Below are 23,028 nucleotides of genomic sequence, written 5' to 3'. Positions count from 1 at the left end.
AAAACTCAGCAGGACATTTTCTTTGGGGAAATGACAAAATCCTGGATGTACAAAATGAACCAGGGGTGCTACAAGTGTCCGAAGAGAAAAACGTTTTAACAGAATTTCTGTTTCATGGTATTATCCTATTAAGCCATTTGAAGTTGGAGTTATCCATATTAGTCCTGAAGGGACTACAAAGTTAGAGTGGAGAATATAATACCTCTTAGTACCATTCTTTTCACCCAACCCAGCTGCCTTTCATTCAGTCACCTCTTCCTATTGTTGTCAAGGAGGAAAAAATAATTTCCCAGTTTTCAATTTTTCATTTGGGTTCTTTTACAATGACTGAACAACAGAATAGCCACTACATGTAAATATTTAATAGCTTTACTCTGCCATTATGCAGGGTAAGGAAGGACCAGAAAAAGCTGGGAATACCTTCTATTCCAAAGCATATTAATCTGGTATTTGAGCAAAGGTTTCTCCTAAACATGCTGTGTCACTGGATGACCTTTTTGTTTTAACAGCCAAAGAACCCAAGGACTTTCCCTTTCTACCAAATTCAGTACTATCCTCGATACTATATATTCCAACATTAGGAATATTTTCCTCTAAGAATTTAAACAATTATAGCTTATAAAATATACTTTACTTTCAAAAAACTTTTGTACGCATGATATGCTTATTATTCTCTTTACTGAACATTAGCTTTTCTAATACAAAATGGATCTATTTCAGAAGAAACCACACCATTTGGTAAATATTTAGCAGAATACCATAAAATGAAATCACTGAAATGTTGGGGTAAGGAGTTAAAAAGTTTAATTCAAAATTCTGCTAAGGAGTTTAAAAGACAATTTTCATAAAAGGTCATAATTATATCCATGAATTCCACTTTAAAAATCACTTTTATCTTCTTTTATTCTCTTTGGTTTACTTTGGGAGAAAGGGAAAGAGTTTTATCCTCTTTAATATATTAATTTACTTAATAGCAAGAGTGTTTTTATATAGGTTCCTAGGTTTTTAATTACAGCATATTTTTCAGTGGGTAATAATACTTCAGTTATTGGATCCTGGAGTTCAAATTATAGTTTTGCTAGTAACTAGCTAATTTCATTCAAGTCCCTGCTCCTTTTGGTCCTAGTTTCCTTCCTTTAAATGTGGGAAATGAAAAAAAAATGTTCCAAGGATCCTAAAAAATTCACACTAGCTTTGTGCTAAAGAAACTAGATGATAAATTGAGCATAAGTTAGATCACCTCAAGTTTTAAGACAATGGAATCAATCAATAAGCACTCAAATTAAATTAAGCACTTAGACATTCTGCAAACTTCACTGAAAATTGAACCTGCCTTATCAATTTTATTCAATTTTTTGACAATATTTTAGCCTGGGTTTTTCTGACCAGGGATTAAATGCTATGGTCTGTATTAAGACATTCTTAACATAAATTTCTTCCTCATTTGTTCTGTGCCCAGTGAGATCATTATTCCCATTTTACCATGGGGAAACGGAAAGATTAGTTGACCAGCCACTACTAAATCTGGGATAGGATTTAAATCTTCCTAAATCCGGAGCTCTTTTCACTATAACACCTAGCTGCTTCTAGGATTGAGGGTAAATTACATGAACCAGGAACCAGATTAAAAACTCCAAAAATCATCCTGAGATCATAAATTTTGAACTATAAGGAAACTCAGATCATCTGCTACAAACCCTCTAACTTTACAAATGAGAAAACTTGAGACTCAGAATTTGTTTCAACTTGGACTATTTTGAATGGAATGCCAGGAATCTCTGATCCTGTCCTTATTAATCTATTTATTAATTACATACAAGTACAGGTGGCATGCTTGAAAATGTACAGATAATATATAGAGCTGGAAGAAAAAGCAGGCTAATGGCATACAGAGATCACCAAGGTAAACCACTGGGCTAAGTTTAATAACATTAAATTAGCAAGGAATTGAACTCAGAAGTACATTAATAGCAAGAGTAATAATAACAAAAACAACCAGAAATACTCAGAACAACACAAATTGTCTCATAAGGTGAAGAGTTCCCCTTTTAGGGAATTCAAGTGATTCATTCAATAACAGTGGATAATGAAGAGAACAGGGTAAAAACCTTGAATGTCAAGCTAAGTTATGAGGTACCTAGTACAATGAATTTAACATGAACCACACCAAATCACGATTGTATTCCTAATCTTTCTTATCAGATGAGTCTCTAACATGGAGATACCCCATATATTTCTTTATAAAACATTTCAGAACGCAATAGCATTTGAAATCTGGTTTTCTTTTTCTTAATAATATATGTTCTCTTTCTACTCTGAACTTCAAATGTCTATAGATAATGGTGTTGAGTTTTCCCCTACTCTCCTATCCTCTTCCCAACACATATACCTTTGGTCTAATTCCCTTTGTGACCAACATCACCCTTTCTCTGGCTTGGGTTAAAAATGCAGTCTGTTGCAATTGAAATGTTCTGTGCCATGAAAAATCAGTCCTTCCAAAGATCAAACTCATAACTTTAACCTTGCCTGAATATTAGTCATTATTAAACATAATAGTTGCCTAAAAATCTCTCAATCTAAATAAATATTTTACACGAAATTAAAAAACCTAGACTTATGGCATATACTGGGGAAAATGATGTTTAAAAAAAAAAAAATCAAATGCATCTCAACCCCTGAATATTTATTTGTGGAAGTAGGCAACATGATATCATGGGTGTAGAATAATACATATAATCAAATTTTTGCCATTACTTTTGCTGAACTTTTTTTTTCATACTTTATTATAAGAAATGGAGGGGAGAGAACTACAGTGGAAAATTAGGTGATGCTTTCCAAATTTCCTTTTCAAACTTTTTTCTACTATTATGAAAAAAGCTCGCTAAACCAAATATTTATTGGTGAAAAGTAACTGAAACTATTTCTTCTTGGCAGATTCAATGATCTTGCCAAACTAATTCCCAGAACTTTTCCTCTTTCTTATAAAGCATCTGCTTAAGCCAAGCTGCGCTCTATGCCTTTGTATTCCCATCACCTAACCTAGCTGAAATCCAAACCATCAAAGTCTAGCTCCAATACTATTTTTTCTACAAAGTTTTCCTTTACCTACCGGCTAAGGCTGAGATCTCTTAAAACACTATGTTAGTACCTTAATCAACACTTGGGTACTTGTATATATTTTATATTCAATTTCATTACATTAATCAATCAAAAAGCAATTCTTTAGTCAAATTTTATATGAAAATCTGCAACATCTTAAGATCTCCTATTAGATTGTAAACATTTACACAGTGGTTTAAGATATTTAACATGTATAAGTCTGCTTGCCATCTAGGAGAGGGGGTGGAGAAAGGGAAGTGTAAAGTTGGAACAGAAGTGAGTGCAAGGGATAATGTAAAAAATTACCCAGGCATATGTTCTGTTAAAAAGTTATAATAAAAAGTAGTTTGAGAGTCAAAATACCTGTACTCAAGTGTTACTTCTGATATCAGCTATGTTACTGAGCCTCAGTTTCTTCCTCTGTAGAGATAAATAATACCAATAGTATCTACTTCACAAGATTGTTCTAAGATGTAAATGAGATTAAAGAATGTTTTTTAAAAGTCATTCTTTTTTTATATACCCCCTGCAGACAGCTCCTTGCTTTTAACAAGTATGCTTAATAACAGTCGATGTTTAAAGACCTCCCCACCTAAGAGCCCAGTGAGATAGGTATAATGCAATTACTGGCTCATTTTATTTTTTTAATCTGTGATTTCAGAGTGAGAAAGTAAGGAAAATGAAGTGCAAAAAAGTTAAATGACTTGTGCCATTACAGAGATGATAAATGCAGCCTAGAAGATCTTTCCTTGAGTCCAGTATTTACTACAATATAACCGTATTTGTTTCTCATAATATTACCATTAAAGGAAAAAAAGCATTGTACAAGGGACGCTGGCCAGCAGGTTATTCTTAATCTGCTTTTCAGTATCTCCAAGCAAGAATCTGCAGGAATAAAATTCCTGAGGTGCTCACCTATTTTCTAAATCTGTTAAGTAGTGATTTCATCCACACATGAGTTAACAATAAGTTGCAAAATATTATCACTTCACAGATTAACCCTCCTTGTCTTTTTAGAGTAATTAGACCTGTCACTACTTCAAGGGCAAGAAATATTTTCTTTTTGTCTTTATAATCTCCCATGCTTGGCTGAATTAAAAGGTTGTCAGTAAATCTTTTCTTCCCAACTTTTTTTAAATCACTCCCAACCTAAAGAAAACTATTCTTTGTGTTGCGTTTATTCATAGGAACTTAAATACCATACATAATACACAAATACCAAGATGGGCAGCTAGATGTTCTTCAGATAGACACTAGCTATGTGATCTTGGGCCAATCACTTAACTTCTGTTTGGCTTGATCCACTAGAGAAGGAAATGGGAAAACACTCCAGCATCTTTGCCAAAAAAAAAAAAAAAAATCCTATAAATAGTATGGTCCACAGGGTCACAAAGAGTCAGATACAAATGAATGACCAAACAACAGAAAATACATATGCATAGAGAAAATCATTCCATTAAGTTACCATTTGATCCTTATAAAGGAAAACTATAAGCATATTCATAATGACGTCAAGATGATGAACCAGCCCTCTGGAAGTTAGCCTTTCAAAGGATCATAGAATCTAACTAGAAGGAATTTCTGATCAACTAGGCCAAACCTCTTCTTTCTTGTACAACTAAGCAAACAGAAGGCAGAGATTTAAGTGCCTAGCCCAAGATCACAAAGGTCCTAAGTATCAAAGCCAAAATTTAAGCTCAAGTTCTGGGAAACCAAATCCAGCACTTCCTACTCGACCATCCTAGCACAGTGCAGGTACCATTCCACTGTCACTATGATATATGGATACAAAAAGAAAAGTTGTTATCTTTTAAGAAACTTACAAAATCAATGGGCCTGGTGTCAGGAAGACCAGAATTCCAATCTAACCTCAGACACTTGCTGCTAACTGTGATCCTTAGCAAGTCACCTCACCCCATTTGCCTCAGTTTCCTTCGCTGGAAAAAAAAATGGCAGTCTACTCCAAGGCCCACAAGAAGCTTACATTTTATCATACAACGTACATGTATATAAATTATAAACAATTTTTATATATTATATAAATATATATTAAAAAAGATAAAAGATATTTTGGGAGGAGGTAATTGAGGGAGTAGATTAAGACAATCTCCATGTAGTAAGTGTCCCAACTGAATTTTGAAGGAAAAAGAATTTTATAAGGGAAGGGCAAGGAGAAAGTGCATTCTAGACTTGGAAGAAAGCTGGTCAAAGCATGAAGATGGGAGATAAGTTACCAGAAGACAGGCAGTTTGGGGTTAGATTTTAAAGACTACAGAGTTAAGAATTCAATACAAAAAGATATTAAGTGCTTACTAGGTGCAAGGTACTAGGCAAGGTTAAGGTTAGATACCTATGTGTACCAGCTTGCTATTCGGCGTTCTTTCCAAACCACCCCTGCCCTGCAGTTTCATTATCTCCAATCACCAATATATATGATTGTAAAAGTGGTGGTAAAAATATTTTTTAGTAGAAGTATAGACAATGACAGAAATTATCCTTTAGAGGAAATGCCAAATAACAAATGTATTTTTCTTTTAACAGAATTAATGAAAAAATGACATGAATGGAACTTAATACTATACTACAGTTGACAGTTTCTATCCTTTCCCAAAACAGGATTTGTCTAAAACAAATCATCACTTCCTCATTCTTACTTACATTCTTACCAAGTCTCAAGTCTACAATGAAGATTTATCTAAGTGCTTCCTAAATCATTATCTTTTCAGTTGATGAGCTAATTAACCAAAATTGTGGAAGCTGCCCAAAAAGGTTAAAAAGCAGAAGGGTAGGACTAGTTGCAAGGAGGCCCTGACAGATCTACCAGTTTTCCAGGTGAAGGGAAAAAAAAAAGAGTAAATTGGCATAAATTCTCAAAAAGATGCAAAACTTAAATGTCAACTAGGTCACAAAATCCAGGCAGGTTGCCAAAAATTCTTTAACAAAGATGAAGATTCAGCAGTGTTCAAAATATTCAAAAGTCACTGAGAGGCAGAGTTATAATGGAAAGCTGACTAGACTTAAAAAGGGACTAGGATCTCAGTTCTATGATCCTGGTCAAATCCCTTCCCTTCTCTGAGCTTCAGTTTTCCTCATTTTACAGCTCATTTTATACTCAAACCTGCCCTACCCCCAATTAAAGGATTATTTAAAGAAAATCTTTATAAATTGCAAAAATCAAATATCAAAAACTATCATTACAGATTTGGGCTCAAATTGTCTTTGGCCAGTAGTTTTTAGTTTTGTGTAAACTAAAACAGAATATTTATGAGTTCAATAGAATGTTAGCTATAGAAGCTTAAGAGAATTTCCATTTGTTTCACAATATCCCTAACCCTAAATTCAGTGCCAGGCCCTTAGGAGGCACTTTGTTTAAAAAAAAAAAAAAAAAAAATTAGCAAGAATGACTAAACTGTAAAAAGCTTTCCCACAGATAATATACCTCAAATCTTCCAAGTAGACTGTGAGCATCTACTCTGGCTTATGAATTAGAGCTGGAAGAGATCTCAAAGGTAATCTAGGTCACCTCTTTTATTGTAAACATAAGGAAACTGAGGACAGCCAAGTGAACTGATATAGGATCTGAACTGCATCACCTTTTTTCAAATCTAGCCCTCTAGTTCAGTGTCTCACAGGCTGACCCTAACCCACCTTTTCAGCCCCACTCATTCTTGAGATAGTACATTCCATTAGCTATCTCCTTAAATCTGCAAACTAATTGTCCCTCAGGCCTGCAAGGTTTTCTTTTATGATCTTTCTCTTCAAATCTCTGGTTTCCTTCAAAACTTGCTCAAGTGCTACCTTCTACATGTTGCCTTTCCTTTTTCTTCCCCAACTGCTTAGTCCCTTCCCCAACAAGGTTACTCTGTATCTACTTTGGGTTTTATATATCTCCATATGATATATATATATTTATGCTCCTTTCCTTATCCTATTGTGCCCAGTACATAGGTCAGAGTCTGACAATGAGGGGGCTTAATGTTTGCTGGCTGATTAAGCAACTCAATATTTCTATGTTAAGTAAATTAAATTTGACATACTGTGTTATCTATCTAGTCTACCCTCCTCAACCCCATCTTTCTTGTTAAATTATTAGACCAACACGATTGGATTTTAAACCACTATAGCATATTAACACTTGAGCCAAAGCTTTTTTTTTAAAAGAACAAAAATCGGTTCTTTAAACTTTCATACTACTCCAAAGTAATGTAGAAAAAATTTATTAAACTCCAGCATTTATAAAGCACAAAATAAAAACCAATTAATAATGTTATTCACAGTAGAAATTTCTTCCATCTGACAGCTTTGCTTGCCCAAGGTGACTTTGAGGGACTCAGAATATGAAGAAGCAATCCTGAACCTTTGCATGACAGCATTCAGTCTAACTCAAACTTAACATATACAATCTAGAATTAACAAGGTTGGAAAAAGGACATTAGGATTTAATATTAAAATAGAAACTATTTCACTGCAAACTAAATGTTTTGACTTTTCTTGAAGTCAAGAATCTATACTGTTCTCTATGCTATCTAGTATATCACAAATGCAAGGAGTCTCTCAGCCTTCTCTAGAATTGGCAGGTGCACTGCCTTGGAAAAACATGGTTCTGAAGGAAGAAAATGTGAAGTGCGGTTGTCTTACTTCTTCAGAGTACAACAGGAGATTCAAAGATCCTGTGACTCCCATCACTGACAGATACTGAAAATGTTATCATTATGTGAGGATATTTGTGTCACCTACCTTCTAGGTTGATTGTCAACTGACTATTGGATGTCTACAACTGGATGTCCTACAGTCATCTCCAACTCTACATCCAGCCTCACTGATGAGTCAGTACAAATGATTCACCGAAGACCACACAATCACTGAAATAAAGAATCTACCTAACAGAGAATTCCTCTGAAATACAAACAGTAAAGGGGAATAAGATGAGTACACAGGCATCACCGGCAGCCCGGGTTCAAGGAATCCTGCTTTTGGAACGTTCACAAGTTTAGTGGCAGGAGTACCATTTAAGAGCAGTTGCGCCAAGACTCACAAGATTGGCCACACTACTACATAAAGACATCACTGAATGTCACCAACACGATTCCCAGGTGCCGGTTCGTTTAAAGAGGTAAGTGCCCGACTCTGAGGCAAAAAGCCCCAACGCGTATCTGTGCACGCGTTCGAAACCCGGCAAGCCCGTAGATGAGGGAAAGCAGGGACACCCCCATTGCACTGACAGGGGAAACGACAAAATCATTGCCCAAGGTCACGAAGCCCGCCGGCGCCGGAGCTAAGGGCCAGAATCGGGTCTCCCGGGACCGGCGCCCCGCGGTGCCGACCTGGGGCGGCTGGCGGGGGAGGGCCGGCCAGAGGTCATCGGGTCTGTCCAGAAGCAACAGAACGCACACCTGTAGAGTTGCAGCCCGCTGCCTGTGCCCAGCCCCGCTCGCCCTCCTTCTCGAGCATCCCGGGCGGGGATGCTGCCCCGCGGGCTCTCCGGGGCCCCCGCCATCCGGTAAGGGCAGGGCGGAGCGCGTCCCTGCTCATCCCTGACCCCTTCCCGGGAGACGTTGCTGGAGCAGTAGCCCAACGTGGTGCGGGCCTCGCCGGCAGGCGGGAGGCGAGGACGGCAAGCGGCGAGGCGCGGGCCGGGCCGACCTCCCAGCGTCCGGGCCATGTGTCCGGGCGGCCAGGGCGGCCCCGCCTCAGGGGGAGTTCTCCCCGCCGGCGCCGCCGCCGCCGCCGCCTCAGGCCCCAGGCCCGGCCCGGCTCGGGCCCAGGCGCCGCCTCTCGGGTCCGCGCCGGCCCCGGCCCTCCTGCGGCCGCCGCCGCGGGCCGCCGGCGCCCCCTCAGTCCTCCCCGGAGGGGCCTCGGCCGCAGCCCGCAGTCTGCTTCCCCGCCAGGCCCCGCGGGGCCGCTCGCTCCGTACCTCATTGAGCTGGCGCTCGGCGGCCTCCCGAAGGGCTGGGTCCATGGTGCCCCGCAGGGCCTCGATGATCGTGTTGGGGTCCATGGCCGGCGAGCCGGGGGTAGGGGGAGCGCTCGGGGTCGTGCTGGGCCGCGAGTAGCGCCGCTCGCTGCGCACATGGACCCGCCGCGCTCCGCAGCGGCAACCGGCGCGAAAGGAAAGAGAAGCGCCAAGGCCCCGGATAGAGCCTCTTCTCCGAGGCGGGGAGGCGGGAGGCACGCGGGCCACTTCCGCTCGGCGCGCTAGCGCGGAGCTCCCTGGGAGTTGTAGTCTCTCAGCCTCCTCAAGCGACGACCCACGTGGCTCGGGAGCGCCTCTCTCTCCCCCTTTCCCTCCTGCCCCTCCCTCCCCCCACGCCTGCTCCTGTGTAGACTGGCACACAGCCTCCGAGAAGGAAAAGCTGTTATCCAGGATGTTAGGAGAAGATGCTCTTTCTATGAGCTATACTAGGGCATTCTGAGATAGCGTGATTCTCCTCTTAATTACGTGACTGAGTGGTGAGAGCACTGCACCTAGACTTAGACTGAGTTCTAATGTCACTCAGATTGGAAAAGTCTCTTAGGTTTGGCAATTGTCAGTGCTGTAAAGTTACCCATACATATAACCTGTAAATAAAAGGCTATTACATAAAAAATTAAAAAAATTAAAAAAAGAAAAGTCTCTTAACCTTTGTCTGCCTCCGTTTCCTCAGTGTAATTTGGAAATAACAACAGCACCCACCTCCCAAGGATGCAAGGATCAGGTGAAACTATATTTGTAAAGCGGCTTGCAAATATTAAACCTCTCCCATCCATCCCATTATCCTTATCTTTACATTGACACAGACAGATAATATTACATCAATGCGCAGTTTTTTGTTTGCTTTTCATTATTTCCGGCTGAAAGTCCCGTAGACATCTCACACTCAAGGTTTCCAAAATATCGAATTTTTCCTCCCCTCTTCCTATCTTTATTTCTTGTGGGAACCCATATTATCTTGCTCTCCATCACCCAAGCTCAACTTCATCCCCTTCCCTTTCTCGCCCCTCACATCCAATCAGGTGCCAAGGTCTACTTACATAATTACTATCCTAGTTCAAGACACAAATATGGACAACAAAATGAAAATTTTGCCATTATTTCTCCAGTTTCACAGAAGAGCCTACATCAGAAGTAAACTTGAAACAGCTAAAAAAATAAGTTTGACTTTTTTTCCTCTTAAAACAAGTCCTCTAATCCTTGGTATAGTTTGAAATTCCAGACAGTCAAGCAAAAAAATGAAAAATTAAGAAACATTAAATTTTATTCATGTAGAGAAAAACACATAACACAGAAATTCACCTCTAGGTAAAAGGAGACAGCAGTTGCCATTGATGGGCTCCCTGTAATATTCCATTTTTAAAGAACAGCTCAATAGTAATAAGGCTTTTAAGTTCCGTATGTGCATTCTCTGTAGAAGATGTATGGAGAAAATATAGATGAAAACAGGCAAAATGAAAAAAGGGGAAAATTGTTAATCTGCTCAGGGGAAAGAAATAATAACTAGGATCACATATCCATTAATTCTTGTTAATTTGACATTGAAATATCTGAATGAAGAGATTTTAAAGAAAAGTAAGGGACCTGTATGTGCATAATGTTTGTGGCAGCCCTCTTTGTAGTGGCCAGAAACTGGAAACTGAGTGGATGCCCATCAATTGGAGAATGGTTGAAAAAGTTGTGGTATATGAATATTATGGAATAATATGGAACAATTATGTTGGTGATATCTTTTTTATCAAACTGTGTATACCTTTTGATCCAGCAGTGTTTCTACTGGGCCTGTCTCCCAAAGACATCTTAAAGGGAAAGGGACCCACATATGCAAGAATGTTTGTAGCAGTCCTTTTTGTAGTCGTCAGGAACTGGAAACTGAGTGGATGTCCATCAGTTGGAGAATGGTTGGGTAAATTGTGGTATATGAATATTATGGAATATTATTGCTCTGTAAGAAATGACCAGCAGGATGATTTCAGAAAGGCCTGGAGAGACTGACACAAACTGATGCTGAGTGAAATGAGCAGGACCAGGAGATCATTATATACTTCAACAACAATACTATATGATGATCAATTCTGATGGACATGGCCCTCTTCAGCAATGAGATGAGCCAAATCATTTCCAATGAATTGAACCAGCTACATCTGGCGAAAGAACTCTGGGAGATGACTATGAACCATTACATAGAATTCCCAATCCCTCTATTTTTGTCCACCTGCATTTTTGATTTCTTTCACAGGCTAATGGTCCACTATTTCAAACTCCGATTCTTTTTGTACAGCAAAATACCTGTTTGGACATGTATACTTATATTGTATTTAATTTATACTTTTACATATTTAACATGTATTGGTCAACCTGCCATCTGGGGGAGGGAGTGGGAGGGAAGGAGGGGAAAAACTGGAACAAAAGGTTTTGCAATTGTCAATGCTGAAAAATTACCCATGCATATATCTTGTAAATGAAAAGCTATAATTAAAAAAAAAAAGAAAAGAAAAGAAAAAAGTAATATCTGAATGACAAGCCAATTCCAAAGGTCTTGAGCTGGAGAGAGCCATCTGCACCCAGAGAGAGGATTGTGGAAAAAGAGAATGGATCACAATATAGTATCTTCACTTTTGCTGTTGTCGTTTGCTTGCATTTTGTTTCTTTCTCATTTTTTTCTTTTTGAGCTGATTTTTCTTGTGCAGCAAGATAATTTTACAAATATGTGCAGAAGAATTGCACATGTTTAACTTATATTGAGGGAGGGGGTGAAAGGAAGGGAGGAAAAAATTGTGGAATACGGGGTTTTGGAAGGATGAATGTTGAAAATTATCTATGCATGTGTTTTGAAAATAAAAAGTTTTAATAAAAGATTAGATTTTAAAATCTGAATGAAACATCATGATGATAGCTTCCACAATTTATTAAGATTATTTCTCTGTCTCTTTCTGCTAGGGGCTGAGATACAAAGACAAAGCAAAACTTTCCCAGAACCTTGGGAGAAACAAGATGTAAATATAGAAAATTCAACACAAAAATACATACAAAGGAATGTCTAATGCTGAATGTATTACTGAAGTGACTTGTGGGGAATCCTGATAGTTTTCCAGAAGGAGCTTGGGACTTGAGCTGAGCTTTGTAAGAAGATAAGAATTCTAAGAGATAGAGATCAAATGGAAAGGCTGGGGAGTGGCTTGATGAAGGACACTAGAATGTGTATGGGGTGGGCTGACTAGTCAGACTACAACATAGAATATTTAAAGAAGATTAAAGAAGACTAATAAGCCTGGAAATGTAAATAGGATTAGATGGTGAAGGAAGGGCTTTAAAAATATCTTAAGAGTTAGCCACTGGAGCAGTAGTGACTTGTGGTTTAGGGATTCAGTTTGGCAGCAGTGTGGGGGATGGATTGGAGAAGGAAAAGACTGGGATCAAGAAAAGTTAGAATGCTATTGCAAAAGATGAGGAAGGCCTGAGCTAGCATAGTGCCTTTGTAAATGAAAATTAGGAAGGTAGGGGTGATTTAATGGAAAGGTAGAATTGAAATAAAGAAGATAGATAAGGACAAATAGTGGGATAATGTGTTCTATCTCAAATGCCTTGAGTTTGAGATGTTTCAGTGGATATCTGGACATGTCCAATAGGCAGGTTTGCAACAAAAAACCTAGAAACACAATTATTACTTTCTACATAATATGACTATATCCAAAGAAAGAAATCAATCATGTGAAAAGTAAAAATTACCTGCCAGTAGTTGACATTACTAGTGTCAGACAAGAGACTAACTAATACTAATTATAGCAAATCTGCTATACCATTACCTGCCAGTAGTTAACATTACTAGTAAGTGTCAGACAAGAGACCAACTATAGCAAATCTGCTATATCATATTTGTTTAAGAAAAAAAACTATTTTCTTTGAATTTCTCAAAGATCTAAAACTCTAAGAAAAAATAATTGAAAATTGAAGGTATTTGTTCCCTTTATTTCTGACTCTCCCTCTGAGCTTTTCTGCAAATTCCTTGTCTTTCTGATCTACCAGTAGTTACTATCTTCCTCCTCAAATTGCATCCCTTTAATGTAACAGACCCACTGCTGGGCCTCTGGGGTCTGTAGAATATTTACCTTCTCCCTCTAAAAGGGCCTCAGCTCTAAATTCCTTCAGGAGTACCCAGTCCAGTCCTCCAAGAGTTTGTCCCACAAAAAGAAGGATAAAGCTTTTTTTTTCCCCCTCAAATTTTCGAGGTCTTTAAACTCCCACTTTGGACCCCCTGGAGAAAAATCACTTAAAGCTCAATTTGGGCTCCTGTCTCAGATTTTCACTGAAAACAGAGTAGAAAAGTACTCAGTGTACAGCGTCAAACAGGTATTTCAGAACAGCTACTTATTTCTTCCACACGAAAGAAATGTTTAAAGCATAAAAGACAAGCACCTGTTCACAAAGGCTTAAATATGAATCAGTAATTTATAACTCCTATTATATGCTCCCAGGAGGTTGACCCTTAAAATATTAAAACATGAAGTACTTAGTGGGGTTCTTTCATAAGCATTTCTCCACATCAGCATTTGCCCTGGCAAAAAGATTCCCCAAAAGTCCACATGCTCTGGCAAACCAGGGCAGAGGCTGTGCTTCTCCTCCTATCATTCAGGAATAGGCAAGAAGTCCAGCTCCACTCTGGCCCTGATACAATCCAGTCCCTGCCAAAGACCTTTGATGTACAGTATCTTCCCTCTGGAAATTACAAACTCTTTGTTTCAGCTTCTTGTTCTTGTATCCTGGGCACTTAGAATAGTCCTAAGAACTTATCAAGTACATAAAAATGCATGTTGATTTATGGACTGATTAACAGGAAACCATCTGTGTCTTGCAGGCAAATGAATAACTTAACTTCTCTGAGACTATTTCTTCGTCTATCAAAGGGAATTGGGTTATGTGACTTCTGAGACTCTCTTTCTAGCTCAGTTCTAGCTAAATGTCATTGTGAAGTCTGGAAATCCTGGGTCCAAATCTGGTTCATAGACATTTGGGAGCTGTGTGATCTTGGGTAAATCATTTAATGTCTATTTTCCACAGTTTCTGCATTTACAAAATGGGAATAATAACAGCAATTACCTTCCAGGGTTGTTGTAAAATAATATTTGCAAAGTGCTAAGTACAGTGCCTGACACATAGTAGGTCCTATATAAATGATATGTATTCTGATTTTCCCCCTTACCTTCCCCCTTCCTTCTTCCTTCTTTTCTTCTCTTGTTCTCTCTTTTCCTCTTTCCTTCCCTTCTTTCCTTCTTCCCTTCCTCCTTCTCTCCCTCCATTCTTTCTTTTCTTCCTTCCTTCCTTCTTTCTTTCCTTCCTTTCTTCCTTCCTTTCTTTCCCTTCCTCTGTCCACACAGGGTATCATACCCTTATCTGCTCTTTAAAAATGATGGCACTGGGGACAGCTAGGTGGCTCAGTGGATAGAGCACCAGCCCTGAAGTTAGGATCTCATAGGATCCTAGAATCTTAGAGCCAGCAGGACCTTATACATCAAATAGTCTCTGTGCATACCTTTTGATCCAGTAGTACTGCTCTTGGTCTTGTATCCCAAAGAGATCATAAAAGAGAGAAAAAGGATTAACATGTGCAAAAATGTTTGTAGCCCTGTTTTTTGTAGTAGCAAGCAATTGGAAATTGAGGGGATGCTCATCAATTGGGGAATGGCTGAATAAGTTATATTATTTAAATGTTCTGTAAGATATGATGGACAGGTTGATTTCAGAAAAGCCTGCAAGGCTTACATGAACTGATGCTGAGTGAAGTGAGCAGAACCAGGAGAACATTGTACACACTAATAGCAAGATTATGTGAAGATCAACTATGGTAGACTTAGTTCTTCTCAAGAATTCAGTGATCCAAGATAATTGCAAAAGACTTGGTTTGAAAAATGCCATCTACATCGAGTGAGAGAAGTATGGAGAATGAATGTGGATCAAAGCATATTATGTTTTTTGGTTTTCCCCTTTTGTTCTAATTTTTCTTTTACAATATGACTAATATTAAAATATGTTTAAAATGATTTTACATGTATAGCTTATATCAGATTGCTTGTCTTGGGGAGGAAAGAGATGGGGGGGGGGGAAATTGAACTCAAAATCTTATAAAAATGAAAGTTTAAAACTATCTTTACATGTAATTGGAAAAACAAAATACTATTATTAGTAATAATAAAACTTTTAAAATAAATTAATAATTAATAATAAAATACTATTTTTATTAAAAAGATCAAATAGTCTAACCTCCTATCCAGAACAGTTTCTCATAGGTGACTAGCCATTTAAGACTTCCTTCAGTCACAACTAAATCATACAAAGGAGTGTCCTTAAGCTTAAACTAGGAATCTCTTTGCCCTTCTGAAATCTGGACTCTATTCCTGTCCTAATGCTCCAAACATGGAGGAAATAGCCCCAAGACACATAAATTAAAACTATCCAATGTGTAAGGGTATATTTGCATTGATTCATTGCCCAGGAAGAATTGGGGGGAGGCCTCCCATTGTCTTTATTGCATGCCTAAATTTGTGGGACCTGCTTACTGCCTACAACAGAGAAATAGACTTAAAAGTAGATTTTCACCTGGGCCTTCAATGAGTGATGAGAAAAGACATTTTCCATAAAAAAATGAATGCTTCATTTTCCATATGAAATAGAATGACAATGGTGGACTCTGGCATCAAATTAAATCTCTCTCCTCTAGTACTTTTCAACCCCTTCAGTCCAGTCTCCTCCAGGAATTTGCCCTATCAGTTGTCCCTTTCTTTTAAGAAAGTTTCAATCTCTCCCTCCCCTCAGGCTCCTTAAACTTTGATTTCTAAGGTATTCAAATTTCCCTTATCCTAAAACAAACACAAACCCTTATCTGGATCTCTCCCTTGCTCTCCAAGCTACTTGCCCATCTCTCTTTTCCTCTTCACTGCCAACTTTGAGAAAGAATAATCTGTACTTGATGCATCTACTTTTCATAACCAACTTTCTTCTCATTCTCTTTCATTCCCCTTTTTTTTTTTTAAATTTCTTTTATAGCTTTTTATTTACAATAAACATGCATGGGTGATTTTTCAGCATTGATAGTTGCAAAGTCTTTTGTTCCAACTTTTTCCTTCCTTCTCCCCATCCCTTCCCCCAGATGACAAGTTGACCAATACATGTTCAATATGTTAAAGTATAAGTATAATATATGTATATATGTCCATACAGTTATTTTAAGTTTGCCCTCTCCTTAACCAATCTCTACCCTCAAAGAACTTACTTTATAATGAAGAGAGGCAACTTATTAGCTTCCAGGAACAAAAAAAGGGGCAGAACAATTTTCTAAGTGTCAGGAAAATTGAAAAAAGGTTGGAGCGGTAGGGTTAGGGGTAAAGATACCAAGTCTGGGAAGTCTTATAGAGCAAGTCAAGCCAAGAAAGAAGGTCTTGAGATTGGGAAGGGGACCCCAAAAGTTTGGAGTCACAGACAGTGTTTCAAGGAATCTCAAAAGAATTTGCAGGCTTGAATCCATTTCCTAATCAAGGGACAAAGTTTTATTGTAATTGTAATGCCATTACAAGCAAGCTAAGTCTGAAAAAATTAACTCAGTGCTAAGAGAGAGGAGACCCCTTTATGCAGCTTTCTGCCATTGACATGCTATTTCTGTGGCCCATAGGTAGGGCCAAGGAATAGTTTCAGGAATTTGGCTCTCACTGACCAGATTATCAATCAACAATGAATCAAGGAATGGTCTATTCAGAATTAGATTGGGAGTATGGAAAGTCCCCGAGGAAGACTCCAAAGTCAGAAGATTTAGGATTACCGACTTATTGTTAGAAAAGAAGCACCCCTAAATTAAGGGGACCACAAAATTATTGTTGTCTCCTCTAGAATCAAAGGGATCATGATTAGGACCTTTCATGGTGCTCAAGGGTAAGGACTATTCTTCAGTAGAGTAAACCTCAAGGTGGAAGCTTCTCCAAGGTGAGAATACAGTTAGTGAGGAAGAAGAAAAGTCCATGATTAAGTCATTTTTAACTTTTCTATCTCTCTTTCTCCACATCAAAATCAGTTTAAAAAACACCATTCACCAGGACCTGTTCATTCCATAGCCACAAAGCCTCTTATTCCTATACCCTCTTTATATTTCCACTTTTACCACTGTAGTTCAAACCTTCATTGATTCACAGCCTCCATCTGAACTCTTGAAAGCACCATCTGACCACTCTCCCTGACTTCCATCTCCCTTCCAAGTCATTACTTTAAAAACTCATTTGTTTAACATTTCACTTTCCCCAATTACGTATCAAACAAATTTTTTTTTGTTTTTTAATTTGGAGTTCCAAGTTCTCTTCCTCCTTTCCTGTTCTCTTCCCTCTCTTTCAATTTGTTATACATCATGACACATCTTGCAGACCTTACCAAACTGATCTTAATGCATAACTGTGATATTGTCAATCCAGATGAAAACAATGTGATGAATATAGAAATATATTTTGCATGATTACAATATATAACTTATATCAAATTGCTTACAATCTATATGAGACAAAAGAGGAGGGAGGGGAGAATTTGGAACCCAAATTTTTAAAACTGTTAATATTTTTTATGTTTTTATATGTGATTGGGGGAGAAATTTATATAAAAAAGAAAGAAAACAAGCAATGATTTTCTTTGTTTATAAGATAAAATATAAATGTGTTAGTCTAATATCAAGAACCAAGTGGTATAGTACATAGAGGGCCAGGCTTAAAGTCAGGATTAAAAACCCCAGTTCAAATATGGCCCCAGACACTTAGCTATGTGAAGCTAGTCAAATCATTTAACTTCTTTGCCTCAGTTTCTTCATCTGTAAAATGAGCCAGGGAAGTTAACTTTTGCCACCACCACCCCTGCAACCCCCCAAAACCCAAAAGGAGTCATGAAGAGTTGGACATAATGCAAAACAACATTCAAAGTTTTCTATAGTCTGGCTCCAGCCTAATTTTCTGATATTATCTCCCAAGACTCCCTTTCATAACTCCAAAATCCAAGCCAAATCACCCAACCCTTAACCATGGCCTGCCTTTCAGTTTATCACTGTCTTTACCTACTGATTCTCATCTATCCTTCAAGGCTCAGCTAAGATATCACTTCCTCTGTGGAACCTCCCTTAATCCTCAGAGCAGAAAATAATTCCTCCCTGCTCTGATTTCTAATAGTTTTTGTTGTTTTTCTTCCTATATTTGGAATGGGATGAGTCATTTGCTGTCTTGAATTGCTGATGAATTGGATTTAAGTTAGGCAGAGACCCACAAAGTTGTCAGCCTGGCCATGGTCCAGGATGCACTGGATGACCTTGACATCTGGCCAAGCTCTAAGTGCTCTCTAGGGCCTGCTTCATCCACCTTGGAACCCTTGGAACAAATTGCTCTCATCTGCCCATTCTGTCTGGGGAGCTCTCCACATGCTTGACACAGACATCTCCCTACCTCTTGGACGGATCAGAGACCTATTGCTTCCCTTCAACCTGGTTTAAGCCTCTGCCGTAAAGTTTTAACCAAGATATGGCTGCTGGGCTCTAGCTGATTGATGGTTCTTCATCTGAGAAGAGGACCATGATATCAAAGAGGTAATGCTATGACATCCAGGTGAGTTGGATTTAAGCGAGAGAGGGTTCTACACAGTCCCTGGCTTTTCTCTCTCCTCCAGAGCCATCTGGTCCAGTGACAAGATCAGGACAACTGGAGTAGGCATCTAATGTAGTACCTGGACCTTGAGCTTTATTTAGCTAAGGTTTTTCCCAGGTCTCAGTTTGAAAGGCAACACCCATTCAGCAATTAAGGCTAGGTAAAGAATGAGGCAAAGAATGGCCTCTTTTACCTAGTCAAAAATAAAACAAAACTCAAAAAAATCTGTTCTGAGGTGGGAAGACCCTCAAAAAGTTTCTGGCCAAAATGGAAACAATTGCTATTTACATTCACTATTTACATTCAACTAGGGCTCAAACAATGACCAACTGGGACTTGGCCTAAGACTTGTAGTTGGTCAGTCAATGAGAGCCTAAGTGATTTGGTTTTAAGGAATAGTTCTTAAGAAAGAAATCTAGTCTGCAAATCCCAAGATATCTTTCAAGCTTTCAGAGATCAAAATAATAATAATAATAATTACATTTCTTTGGGCAGAGTACCTATCATAGAAGTATGATAACTTAAATGGACCAAAGGAAGGGAAAGGAAGGAAGGAAAGAAAGAAGGAAGAATGGAAGGAAGGAAGGAAGAAGAAAGAAAGGAAGGAAGGAAAGAGGAAGAGGAGGGAGGAAAGGAGGGAGTAAGGAAGGAAGGAAAGAGGAAGGAAAGGAGGAAAGGAGGGGGGAAGGGAAGGAGAGAGGGAGAAAAGGAATGAAAAAAAGAGAGAGAAAGAAAGGACATGATACAGCTTCTTGGAGTCATAGATGACAGCTGGGTAAGAGATAGACAACAAAAATAGATGAGCAATCCAAAGGTAAAAGTTCTCCTTGGATACCCTATATACATAATCACATAACCTCTATTTGTCTTAACCCACTGGAGAAAGAAATGGTAAAAAACACTCCAGTATCTTTGCCAAGAAAATACCAAATGGAGACATGAAGAGTTGGACATGGCTGGAAGATGAGTGAACAACAGAAGGAATCTCAAAAGGATGTTGGAAGAAAAATGCTGCAGAGATAAAGGTCATTACTATTCATCATCTTTGTAGTCCTCCCAATCCTGGTTAAATCTGTTACACAATCTAAGTTATATTTTAATATATTTAACATCTACTGGTCATCCTGCCATTTAGGGGAGGGGGTGGGGGGGTAAGAGGTGAAAAATTGGAACAAGAGGTTTGGCAATTGTTAATGCTGTAAAGTTACCCATGTATATATCCTGTAAATAAAAGGCTATTAAATTAAAAAAAAAAAAAATCTGTTACACAAAACTCTGCTCAAAAAGTTATCAAACTGTGCATACCCTTTGATCCAGCAGTGTTTCTACTGGGCTTATACCCCAAAGAGATTTTAAAGAAGGGAAAGGGACCAGTATGTGCACGAATGTTTGTGGCAGCCCTCTTTGTAGTGGCCAGAAACTGGAAACTGAGTGGATGCCCATCAATGGAGAATGGCTGAGTAAATTGTGGTATATGAATATTATGGAATATTATTTTCTGTAAGAAATGACCAGCAGGATGATTTCAGAAAGGCCTGGAGAGACTTACATAAACTGATGCTGAGTGAAAAGAGCAGGACCAGGAGACCATTATGTACTTCAACAACAATACTATATGATGATCAATGCTGATGGACCTGGCCATCTCCAGCAATGAGATGAACCAAATCAGTTCCAATGGAGCAGTAATGAACTGAACCAGCTATACCAAGTGAAAGAATTGTACACTATTTCAGAGTCCAATTCTTTTTGTACAGCAAAATAACAGTTTGGACATGTATACTTATTTTGGATTTAATTTATATTTTAACATATTTAACATGTATTGGTCATCCTGCCATCTAGGGGAGGGGATGTGGGGAAGGAGGGGAAAACTGGAACAAAAGGTTTGGCAATTGTCAATGTTGTAAAATTACCCATGCATATATCTTATAAATAAAATGCTATAATTAAAAAAAAAAAAAGAAAGAAAAGAAAAAAAGAAAGGCCTGGAGAGACTTACAGGAACTGATGCTGAGTGAAATGAGCAGGACCAGCAGATCATTATATACTTCAACAACAATACTATATGAGGATCAATTCTAATAGAGTCTGATAAGCTCTCTTCAACAATGAGAGGATCCAAATCAATTCCATTTGTTCAATAATGAATAGAACCAGCTACACCCAGCAAAAGAACTCTGGGAAATGAGTGTGGACCACAATATATCATTTCTATTCTTTCTGTTTTTGTCTGCTTACATTCTTGTTTTCCTTCTCAGGTTATTTTTACCTTCTTTCTAAATCCGATTTTTTGTGTGCAGCAAAATAACTATATGGATATGTATACACATATTGTATTTAACATATACATTAACATTTAACATGTATGGGAGGGGGTGGAGGGAAGAAGGGGAAAAGTTGGAACAGAAGGTTTTGCAAGGGTCAATGTTGAAAAATTACCCATGCTTTGTAAATAAAAAGCTATAATAATTTTTAAAAATCTATTACACAAAGCTACCTCTTAATAAATAATGAATTAAAGCCATGTCCCTTTCTGCAAGGTAAAGCAACCCAATTTAGCTAATTCTCAAGTTTCTCTTAGTACCCAGAAGGTTTAGCTCCCATAGTCTCAACTATTATTATCCCTATACAAATAATTCTCAGATGTTTTTATTCAGCCCTAACTTCTTATGACCTATATCACCCGATATCTATTGGACATTTCAAATCTCTCTAACAGATTCCCAGAAAAATCTCTACATTTGCAACATACAATGGAACACCTTCTGCCTCTGATTTGTAAATGTAGCTGCTGGGTATCTACCAGGTGGATGTTAGCAAAGAAAGCCAGAAGCACTGATAGGATTATAATACTCCCTGAGGCAAGCAGGAAAAACACTGATAGGATATTCTCAGCCTATTGTGGGTTTTTTATTCTTAAGTGGACTTCTGATTACAATCACACCCCAGGTAGAAGTCTTTAGACTTATTTTTTTATATTATTACAAATTCAATATTATATCCTTTATTATATCCAATAAGAAAGTCTAGTCATGATGTCAAACCCTGAAGTTTTATTTCCCCTATAAAAGATCTGCTCACACTATGAATCCTGGCAAAACTTCTTTAGGAATTTATCCCAGCAGTCAATGGTGGACTCTTCCTCTTGGTTAATGGTGAGTTCTACCAGAGAACTTGTCTTCCTCATTATTAATTGCTAAAACCTTTATGCTTAATAAAAACTAAACAGAAACAAAATCTTATGGATTTGGCCCACTTTTAACATCATAATAAAATCTTTGCCTCTTGATTTGGAAAATGTCTAAGCTTATAAATTCTTTTGAGATGATTCCCAATGCTGACCTGTAACCCCAATATATTTTTGAAAAGGAGACAGCACAATCTCCTTCTTACTTCACTCCTTTATACTTTTCAGCTTTCTTTAATGTGTTACAGTCATTAGATTGTAAACTCTTTAAGGGAAGAGTCTGTCTTTCTTTTTCATATTGGAGACCCACAGTCTCCAATGCCTAGCACTTAACAGGAGCTTAATAATTGTTTATTGACCATTATTGACAAGTTATGTTTTGTGCTAGAAAAGATCTGGAAACCAAGTCAGTACTTAACTGAGGAATATTTTAAAACACTAGTGAAAGAAGGTAGCTAGTGGCTCATGGGTAGAGAGCATTGGGTCTGGAGTCAGGAAGATCTCATTTAAAATCCAACCTTAGACACTTGGTGATTGTGTGACTCTGGGCAAGTCACCAGTTGCCTCAATTTCTTCCAACTATAAAGTGAGGCTAATAGAACAACTAACTGTCTTCCAGGGTTGTGGAAGGATGAAATGAGATAATATTTGTAAAGTGCTTAGGACAGTGTCTGGCACATAATTAGCAATCAATCAATGGTTTATTCCCTTCCCCTTTTCTTCTATACAACCTCTTCTAGCCAGACTGCATCCAGACTCATGTTAACTTTGGGGGATCACATTTTAGGAAGGATGTTGACAAACTGGAGCCTGTCCAAGTAAGAAACAGATAAAAGAGAGGAATACCTTTCAGGGATGGGGAGAGTGCATAAACAGAAAGAAGCATGTAGGCAGATGTAATGATGAGTTAGGTGAGATGCTGGAAGATAACATTCGTAAGGAGGTGGCAAGGAAATACACCTGGAGAAAGGAACATCTAACCAGACTTTTGAAGAGCTTTCATTTCCACAATTCAGTTCATTTTGATGAGTATTCTATATAAAAGGCATTATGTACACCAGGAGCTGAGGTTACAAAAGTCAATGGAAAAGCTGTCACAGTCCCTGCCCTCA

The 23,028-nt window shown here is 38.3% G+C and overlaps 1 protein-coding gene across 2 annotated transcripts in view; it reads right to left on the bottom strand.

Annotated features, from left to right (window-relative positions):
• Positions 1-9,267, bottom strand: part of IPO7 (importin 7) — a 48,314-nt gene extending 39,047 nt beyond the window's left edge. For both annotated transcript variants that reach the window (XR_004230338.1, XM_031943142.1), the window contains exon 1: positions 9,014-9,267. Coding sequence is in view for 1 of the 2 variants with exons in the window: in XM_031943142.1 (XP_031799002.1) it covers positions 9,014-9,097 (84 nt within the window). In the remaining variant the exon portion in view is untranslated. The remainder of the gene's footprint in view (positions 1-9,013) is intronic.
• Between the last annotated feature and the right edge of the window lie 13,761 nt (positions 9,268-23,028).

The sequence above is a fragment of the Sarcophilus harrisii genome, chromosome 6 (genome assembly GCF_902635505.1).
Source record: "Sarcophilus harrisii chromosome 6, mSarHar1.11, whole genome shotgun sequence".
Lineage (NCBI taxonomy): Eukaryota > Metazoa > Chordata > Mammalia > Dasyuromorphia > Dasyuridae > Sarcophilus > Sarcophilus harrisii.
Note: the sequence above shows the minus strand (reverse complement) of the source record. Positions and strands in the feature narration are given on the sequence as shown.